Source organism: Grus americana, chromosome Z (assembly GCF_028858705.1).
Source record: "Grus americana isolate bGruAme1 chromosome Z, bGruAme1.mat, whole genome shotgun sequence".
Lineage (NCBI taxonomy): Eukaryota > Metazoa > Chordata > Aves > Gruiformes > Gruidae > Grus > Grus americana.
In genome coordinates, this window is record NC_072891.1 from 16,697 (window position 1) to 25,291 (window position 8,595).

Sequence of the window (8,595 nt, forward strand, 5' to 3'; positions counted from 1 at the left end):
CGTGAGGGGCGGGGCTTGGCGTGCATCGGGGCGGAGTTTGTGTCAGGGCGGGGCTGGGCGTGCATCAGGGGCGGAGTTTGCGTGAGGGGCGGTGCTTGGCATGCGTCAGGGGCGGAGTTTGCGTGAGGGGCGGAGTTTGCATGAGGGGCGGGGCTTGGCATGCGTCGGGGGCAGAGTTTGCGTGAGGGGCGGGGCTTCCGTGAGGGGCGGGGCTTGGCGTGCACAGGGGCGGAGTTTGCGTGAGGGGCGGAGTTTGCGTGAGGGGCAGGGCTTGGCGTGCATCAGGGCGGAGTTTGCAGAGGGGCAGGGCTTGGCTTGCTTCAGGGGTGGAGTTTGTGTGAGGGGCGGGGCTTGGCATGCATCAGGGCGGGGTTTGCATGAGGGGCGGGGCTTGGCGTGCATCAGGGGCGGAGTTTGCGTGAGGGGCGGGGCTTGGCATGCATCGGGGGCAGAGTTTGCGTGAGGGGCGGGGCTTCCGTGAGGGGCGGGGCTTGGCGTGCACAGGGGCGGAGTTTGCGTGAGGGGCGGAGTTTGCGTGAGGGGCGGGGCTTGGCGTGCATCGGGGCGGAGTTTGCAGAGGGGCAGGGCTTGGCTTGCTTCAGGGGTGGAGTTTGTGTGAGGGGCGGGGCTTGGCATGCATCAGGGCGGGGTTTGCATGAGGGGCGGGGCTTGGCGTGCATCAGGGGCGGAGTTTCTGTGAGGGGCGGAGTTTCTGTGAGGGGCGGGGCTTGGCTTGCTTCAGGGGCAGAGTTTCTGTGAGGGGCAGGGCTTGGCATGCATCAGGGGCGGAGTTTGCATGAGGGGCGGGGCTGGGCGTGCATCAGGGCAGAGTTTGCTTCAGGCACGGGGCTTGGCATGCATCAGGGGGCGGAGCCAAGAAGCATCACTTTTGGATCCCGGGGATGCGAGCAATGTGACCTTGTTGAATACGTTAATACCCCCCAACACACCTCCTCCCCTGCCCCTCGCCCCCCGCAAAGGAAGCACCAACGCAGCCGGCACGGCAAAAGAGACCGCAAGCGTTTATTCAGTCACACACAGAGCCGGTCCCGGGAGAGACTCCGCACCGGGGCTCGGGGCCCGGCCCTGGGGCACCTCGGCTGTCCTACCCAGAGCCACGCTCGCCAGTCCGGCGTGGAACAGACACACGGTCGGTCCGTCAGGCTGCTGGAGAGCTGGGCTGCTATGTGCAGGCTGCCGCCAAAACCGAGGAGCCAGCTGCAGGACGCTAGAAGAGAGGAGAAAAGTGGCAGCCAGCTGGATGGGGGGGGGGGGGCGGCGGCGAGCGAGAAAGCACGAGGCAAGGAAAGGGACGGCGAGTGAAGGACGGGGACGGGGAGCCTGACAGAGAGGGAGGAAGAAGCGGCAGGAAGAGAGGCAGCGGGACGGCGACCGACAAACAAGGACGGGGAGCGGGACAGAGAGGCAGAAACGACCCTGGGCGGGCAGCGCCACGGCGAGGGAGGAAAAGAGAATAAGGGCAGGGAGCCGGACCGAGAGGTACGGCGAGGGACAGCGGCACGGGGAGCAGGACAGAGCAACAGAGAATAAAAAAAGGAAGCGGGAGCGAGAGAGAAGCGGGCTGGGGAGCAGGGAGAAGGAGAGCGCAACAGAGGGAAAGAGGACCGGGGAGCGGGACGCTGGGGCAGAGTGAGAAAAAGAGGGGCAGGGAGCAGGACAGAGGGACAGAGAGACAAAAGAGGGAGACGAGGACTGGGCAGAGGGGAGAGAAAGACGGGGGCAAGGAGCAGAGACACAAAGGTGCCAGGAAAAGGACGGTCAGATGGAGCGAGAAACAGGGTCGGGGAGCAGGACAAAAGGACAGAGAAAAAGGCGAGGAAGAAGGAAGGAAGGATAAAGGTGGGACAGGGAACGGGACATACGCAGCGAAACAAAGCAGAACAGAGAAGAGAGGACAGGGATTGAGGAACACAGAGAGACACGCAGACTGGTACACAGAGACGGCGAAGGTAAGCAAAACCAGCGACAGGCAGGAGGACCTGGTTCTGACACCCCATCGCTCCCGATGTCGCTTCCACGGCCTCAAAAAACGCGACGTGCCGCAAGACAAGAGAATGGGAGAGTGAAAACAAAGGCACGGGAAACTTAACGCTCTTAGTAATTTCACTGAGCATCACAGCTTACACTTACTCAATGTCTTCCGGTGTCACGGGATGAGGTACAACTGATTTCGTCTCCGTATCTCTGGACAGAGCTTTTCTCATATCTGGGGGGGGGGGGGGGGAAGAAAAAAAAAAAAAAGATATTCTAAGACGACAGTCCTTGCACAAAGCCACGTTCAGCGAATTCTCTATTACAATAAGGTCGTTTCTAACCCAGAAGATTTCACAGAATCATAGAGTATCTCAAGTTGGAAGGGACCCATACGGATCGCCGAGACCAAGCCCCCGCTCCACGCGGGACTACCTAAAACTAAACCGTGCGACTAAGAGCATCGTTCAGACGCTCCTTGAACTCCTGACAGGCTCGGTGGCTGCGACCGCTTCCCTGGGGAGCCTGTTCCGCGACTGACCGACCGCCCTCTCAGTGAAAAGCCTTTTCCCAACGTCCGGTCTGAACTTGCCCTGACGCAGCTTCGTCCCGTTTCCTCGGGTCCTAGTGCCGGTCACCGGAGAGAGCGGAGGTCAGCGCCTCCCCCTCCGCCGTCCCCCTCGAGGAAGGTGTAGACTGCGATGAGGTCACCCCTCGGCCTTCCCTTCTCCAAGCTGAACAAACCAAGTGACCTCAGCCGCTCCCCCTAAGTCTCGCCTCGGAGACCTCTCGCCATCTCGGTCGCCCTCCTCCGCGCACGCTCCCAGAGCGTTGTTCGGCGGCACCGCTCTCGACTGGAACCTAACGCTGCACGTAACTCAACTGAGCGGAAAGGAAATGACAGGCTAAAGGGACAAATACACGATTTAAGGCAGCCGCAACGATGGCAGATGTCTGTCCGGAGCCCTTCTATTTATTTCACAGCGCTCCTGCGTATCAAACGAACGGTACCAGAGCAGAAAAGGTATACGGCGTGGCCACGTTACCCCTCGGGGAGGACGGCGAAAGGAGAGAAGATCTAGAAAGAGGAAGCAGCTGGTACTTCACTTTTGGTAACAGAATTAACATCAACATGTTCCTTCCCTTTGAAATTGAAAACACCACCCAATTCTCTGCCACTGTTGACCACCGACACTTGTAAATTTCTACTGAAACAGCTGAGGAAAACAAAGTTTCAGGTCCCTGGCTAGGGGAAGAAGCCAGGCAAGTGCCGCCGTTCCTTCCCCCGACAGCACTAGCAAAAAAAACCAGCCGCTGGGGGCGAGCGTTCCTCCGAAAGAAAAATCAGGTGAGAAACCGCGTTTTTATTTTCAGCTTACCTACAGGATAAATGTCTTTGTAGTTGTTTCTGCCACAGATGCTACAAAACGCGTAAACTGCACAAAGATTAAGTTTTGTAACTGATCTAAGGTTCAGTACGAAAAGCTACCTAAAGGAGTACGCAAAGTCCCACTCATCAACAATCATCTGACCCTGTTTCACATTACAAAAAAAAAAAAAAAAAAAAAAAAGTAGTAATGCTAATCACACAGACAAGCCCAGGAACCCTCAACATGAGAATCTTTCCCTTCAGCCGGAGGCAGAACGAGTACTTACCACGGGCATCCTCATCTGGCTCTCCGCTGCTAGCAGAGCGGCACGCCAACGCTGTCCGGTACACGCCGTAGTACGCCTAGTTGCTTCTACGTATTTACCGCCGCCTGATTTGATACTCTCACAAAGAGATCGACGAAAAAGCCACCCTTTCTTTGAAAAAATAAAAACCAAAACCACACGGTTAAGGAACGGTAGGCGAACGTATTTCTAAATCATAACCCACGGCTTGCAGGCAGACCAAGAGCAGCTCTGACGATGCGGTACACTCATCAAACATCTTTCACGCCGGAATAACAGATGTACTCCTTTACCACGGGACGCAGCCGGCACAGGGACAAATTTCATGCTGGTTTTGTCACACGACCGTTCTTCTGCACCAGCCAGTGGGTTCCGAATTAAGGACGGGACAGGCTAAACGCTCACACGAGCCTCCTATCCGTAAGAAACTATTAAAAATAGAAAAAAAAACTTCCACGTTTTAGATCGCGTTGCCTTAGGGACTGCCTCCGTCAAAGCCTGCCTGTTGGGGGGGGTGGGGGGGGGGGCGCGTGTGCGCGCACGCACGCGCGTGAGGCGTGGAAATCGGTCGCAGAATTCAGTTGCCTAACGAGAGACGGCCCTTCTCCTCGCAAGGCAAACGTTTCAAAACGTCGTACTCTTTTCCGATTTTACCGGCTGGTACGGGGTTGCCCTACCAGCATGAGTTGGGGACCCGTCCCTCTGGGTCCGTGCGACGCCAAATTAAATATTCTGCAAGTAACCGAGCAGGAGATGGAAAGTAAGCTAAGATACTCTCTGCCGTACAACGTTTGTTCGCCATCGTCCCCGAGGGAATCGCACAAAGCCCGCGCTTGCTGAACCGGTAGGTCGGAGGCCCTACGGGAAACGGCGCTGACGTCTCGCCAAGCTCTTCTCCTGTCAAGAAGAGGACCTTTTCTGCGGCATCCCTATTGGCGTTCGGCCTGCTTTCGGCTCATTCTGGCAGGTCAGCTTTCAGAGAAAGCCTGAGATTTCAAACCGCCAAGCAACATTCACGATTCTTGCGCTCTGACTACGGGGAATTTCAGCGAATCGGAACGCTACTTGGAGCCACGTTCCGGGTCTGTTTCGCCGCAAACCAAATATCTAAGCCACGGACCGGGCGCCCGTCGAAAAATTACTTTAAAAGGTTAAAGACAAGCACAGCACTCACTTTTCTGAAATTTCTTCCGGTAGCGCCATCAATTTAGCGGCCGAACCCAGCCGTCGAAATTCCGGTGCAACGGAGCGAGCAGGAACGCGTCCGTGCCGCTCTTCCCCGGCCACGGAGCCTTCCGCTCTACCCGTTACTGCGAACGTACGGAGCATCGGCGCAGCAGCACCTGTGGAATAACGCACCGCCCACAGCTATACAGAAGAAGAATCCGAGACGACGGTAGAAGACCCCAGACCAAAAGTCACCGCGGGACTAAGGGACGCGCGAGGGGCGGGTGTCCGGGACCCAAGCGTGGAACAGCCCCGGGATTTCTTTGTTCCGGGTCCCTCTCTTTGGAGGCGCCCCGCCCGGGCCGATCCCGCTGCTGCACCTTTCAGTTACGTTAATTATTTTACAAAATCCGACACCCGGAGACTGCTGCCGGAAGCCTCGGGTCGAGCCCGAAGGAGGAGGAGGAGGAAGCGCGCCCGAGAAGAAGCGTGCGCGCGACACCGTGAACGGGGTGCGAACGCTGGGGCGGCAGCTGCTCCTCCTCAAACAGAGACAGAGAGAGAAAGAAGAGGGGGAAAGCCACAGGGTACAGAGGGCGGAAGTGGAAAAGAGGGGCCGGGAGCCGGACAGAGAGAGGTGCAGAAAGAGGCCGTCGGAAGGGAAGGGACGGGCTGCGGGGCAGAGGGGGACTTGCCAGCGCCAGGTTCGCGGTTCCACCCGATAATCGTAAAGGTCTCTGCCAACCTCGACGATTCGGTCGCTCTAAAAAACAATCGGGATCTCGAGGCGGACCGAGGGAGAGACGGAGAATATAAAAACGGTCGCGGCTAAGAGGGCAGAGAGGGAGGAATCGCGAGACGGGGAGAGGCAAGCCGGGCAGGGGAAAAAGTCCCGACAGGCTTCTGCAGTGACAGGGAGGAATTGAAAATTCGAGAGAGGGAGCTGGACAGAGAGAGAGACGGGGAAAGGTAAGACGGTGGCGAGCTACCGGGCAGAGAAGCAGAGTTTAAAGCCGGGGACCGGGAGAGGGACAGAGAGGGAAGGAGAAAGGAACGAAGGGCCGGGCTGCGGGGCAGACAGGGAGGAAGGAAGAAAGAAAGAAAGAGGGACAGGGAGCCAGACGAACCGCGACGGGGAAAGAAAAAGGTACCGACGGGCTAGGAGGCAGAGAGGGGAGACTTTAGAAAAACAGGGACGGGGAGCGAGACGGAGAAAAGGAACCGTAGCGACGGGTGCCGGGACAGAGAGGCGGGCCTTCAAAACGAGGGGCAGGGAAGAGGCTCGAGAGGGACGGAGAAAGAGAGAGACTCACGACGACTCGCTACGGAGCCGAGAAGGAAGACCTCGAACAACAGGAACGAGGAGCCGCACAGAGAGCGCCAGAGACGGCAGAAATACCGACGGGCTACAGGACCGAGGGGGAGGAATGCAGAAACAGTGGCTGGGGGCCGGACAGAGAGACAGGGAGAGAGAGAAGGAAACAATAGCCACGGGCTATGGGGCAGAGAGAGCGAGGACCTGAAAAAGGTGGGGACAGGCAGCCCGTCAGAGCGAGATGGAAAAAGAACATAGCGGGGAGCAGAAAGCAAACCACGGCGGGGCGGGAAAGCGAGGGGGGCAGAGGAGGGCCCGCGACGCAGAGGAGAGGCGATGGGGCCCCGCGGGCCCAGGACTCACCGCAGCTCTGGCTCTCGGCGCTGCCGGGAGAGCTTGCCAGCGCAGACGCTTCTTTCTCCTGCTCTCCGCCTTTCCTTTGCTGTCACTCCGGTCGCTCGGCTGTCCTCCGCCTAAGAGAATACACGGGTGTCTTACAGCTCCGAGGAGACGAGTCTGCCTAGATGAGTAGCCTGCCTCCCTCCCTCGGTACGCGGCCGCACCGTGCTTTGGGTTACGCGTGGCGACCCTGCGGTGCCCGTCGGCAGCCTGACCTGCCGCGGAGCGCAACGAGGGATCTTTCCTCACCCGGCGAGGCAGGCGCTCTCTTGCCTGCAGCGGGAGGCAGCTGCCGGCCGGAGAGCCTTCCATCTCTTCTTCTTCTTCTTCACCTTTCTCTGGCCATTCCAGCTTCCCTTAGGGCAGCTCCTGTCCACGGCCGGTAAGCGCTCCGCCGCCTGTCCCTTTTCGCCCCCACGCCACGAGGCGAGCCAGGCCAGGCACAGGCGAGGCGGCTGCAGTCGACGGCATCCCCAAGGGAGGGACGGGCAACCACGTCCTCAGCGCGGCCTGGGAGAGGGAAAGAAAAAGCAGCGGCCGTTACTACCGGAGGTCGGCCCTGGCCGGAGACCCTCCTCCTTCTGCAGGGGCTCCCGGAGACGCCGCTCTTTCCCCGCGCTGCTGCCGCTGCCGCCAGCACCCCCGTTCAGGAAGAAAGCGGCACAGGCGAGGGCCAGCTTGCCGCCTTCACGCCAGGGCTCGGGGGCGGCCTGGGGCTGCCGGACAGGCTTCCGGAGAGTCCGACCGGTAGCGCTCGTCTCGGGACACCGGGCAACGCCTCACCGCACGAGCGCGCGCTCTCTCGTAGCACGGCCGCACCGCTGCTCGGGAGCGGCTGGAAGCCTGCAGAAAACCACTCGAAACCGGCAAAAAAACCCCAACCTCGCGCTCCTGCGAGAGCAAGTCGGGCTGTCCGGCAGCCCCGTCCGCGAAAACGACGCCTCCCGGCACGCACTGGCAAGCGCCGCGTGGCAGCCGTTAGAGTGCCGTAAGACTACACTTCCCGGCGTGCTCCGGGGAGCCAATATGGCCGACCAGCAGCCGCGTGCCCCAAGACTGCAACTGCCGGCGTGCCGCGGGAGGCAGCCTTCCACGCTTCCTGACCCTGCGGGGACACCGTCCCGTGCCCTCACCCGAAAGCCGACTCACCCGAAAGCCCCGCCGAGCCGCGACGGCAGCCCCGAGCTCCGCAGCGCGGCTCCGGGCTGGACCCCCCCCCCCCCGCCCCCGCCTCCCCTCAGCCACCTCCGAAAGGCGCGGACGCCCGCCGGCTCCGGGCAGCCCCCGCCGCCCGGCTCCGGACGGTCTCCCCGCCCGGTTCCGACACGGCGCGCACCCCCCCCCCCCGCCGCGCGGCTCCGGGCAGCCCCCCTCCCCTCTGTGACACGGACCCCGCCGCCCCCCCGCCTCTCCTCGGAGGCGGCACCGCTGCCGCCGCCCTCCTCGGGGCTTTCCCCGGGACCCGCCGGTCCGTCCCGCTGCCCCGCTCACCTTCTCCCTCCGTGCAGCCGCAGCCCGGCGATGCCTCCGCTCCTCCCTCGGCTCACGGCAGCCCCTGCACACCGACTGCCGGCAGCCGGTTCCGGGGAGGGGCCGTGGCGCTGCACTGCGCATGCGCGGCGCTGCCGCTGCAGTACCGACATTTGGTCGCTAGGCGGCAGGACCGAGCGAGCATGCGCTGTGCGCTGCGTGAGGGGCGGGGCTTGGCGTGCGTCGGGGGCGGAGTTTGCGTGAGGGGCGGGGCTTGGCGTGCGTCGGGGCGGAGTTTGCGTGAGGGGCGGGGCTTGGCGTGCGTCGGGGCGGAGTTTGCGTGGGGGCGGGGCTTGGCGTGCGTCGGGGGCGGAGTTTGTGTGGGGGCGGGGCTTTGGCGTGCGTCGGGGCGGAGTTTGTGTGGGGGCGGAGTTTGCGTGAGGGGCGGGGCTTGGCGTGCGTCGGGGGCGGAGTTTGTGTGGGGGCGGAGTTTGCGTGAGGGGCGGGGCTCGGCGTGCGTCGGGGCGGTGTTTGCGTCGGGGGCGGAGCTTGCTTGAGGGGCGGGGCTGGGCGTGCGT

The 8,595-nt window shown here is 61.5% G+C and overlaps 1 protein-coding gene across 2 annotated transcripts; it reads right to left on the minus strand.

Annotated features, from left to right (window-relative positions):
* Positions 1-994: 994 nt before the first annotated feature.
* Positions 995-8,121, minus strand: LOC129199457 (proline-rich protein 36-like). Of its 2 annotated transcripts, XM_054809969.1 has the most exons (5): positions 8,039-8,121; positions 6,797-7,057; positions 6,512-6,621; positions 4,841-5,009; positions 995-2,227 (listed from the first exon to the last, which is right to left on the minus strand). In XM_054809969.1, exon 5 carries the CDS (start codon positions 2,133-2,135, stop codon positions 1,032-1,034), a length of 1,104 nt encoding a protein of 367 aa, XP_054665944.1. In that variant the 5' UTR covers positions 2,136-2,227; positions 4,841-5,009; positions 6,512-6,621; positions 6,797-7,057; positions 8,039-8,121; the 3' UTR covers positions 995-1,031. The 2 variants fall into 2 exon arrangements, with proteins under 2 accessions (XP_054665944.1, XP_054665943.1); XM_054809968.1 differs by lacking the exons at positions 4,841-5,009; positions 6,512-6,621; positions 6,797-7,057; positions 8,039-8,121 and adding an exon at positions 3,649-3,896.
* Positions 8,122-8,595: the final 474 nt, after the last annotated feature.

Excerpts from the sequence above, each read along its gene's own strand:
- LOC129199457 (XM_054809969.1), bottom strand. The coding sequence starts at position 2,135 with ATGCTCAGTGAAATTACTAAGAGCGTTAAGTTTCCCGTGCCTTTGTTT.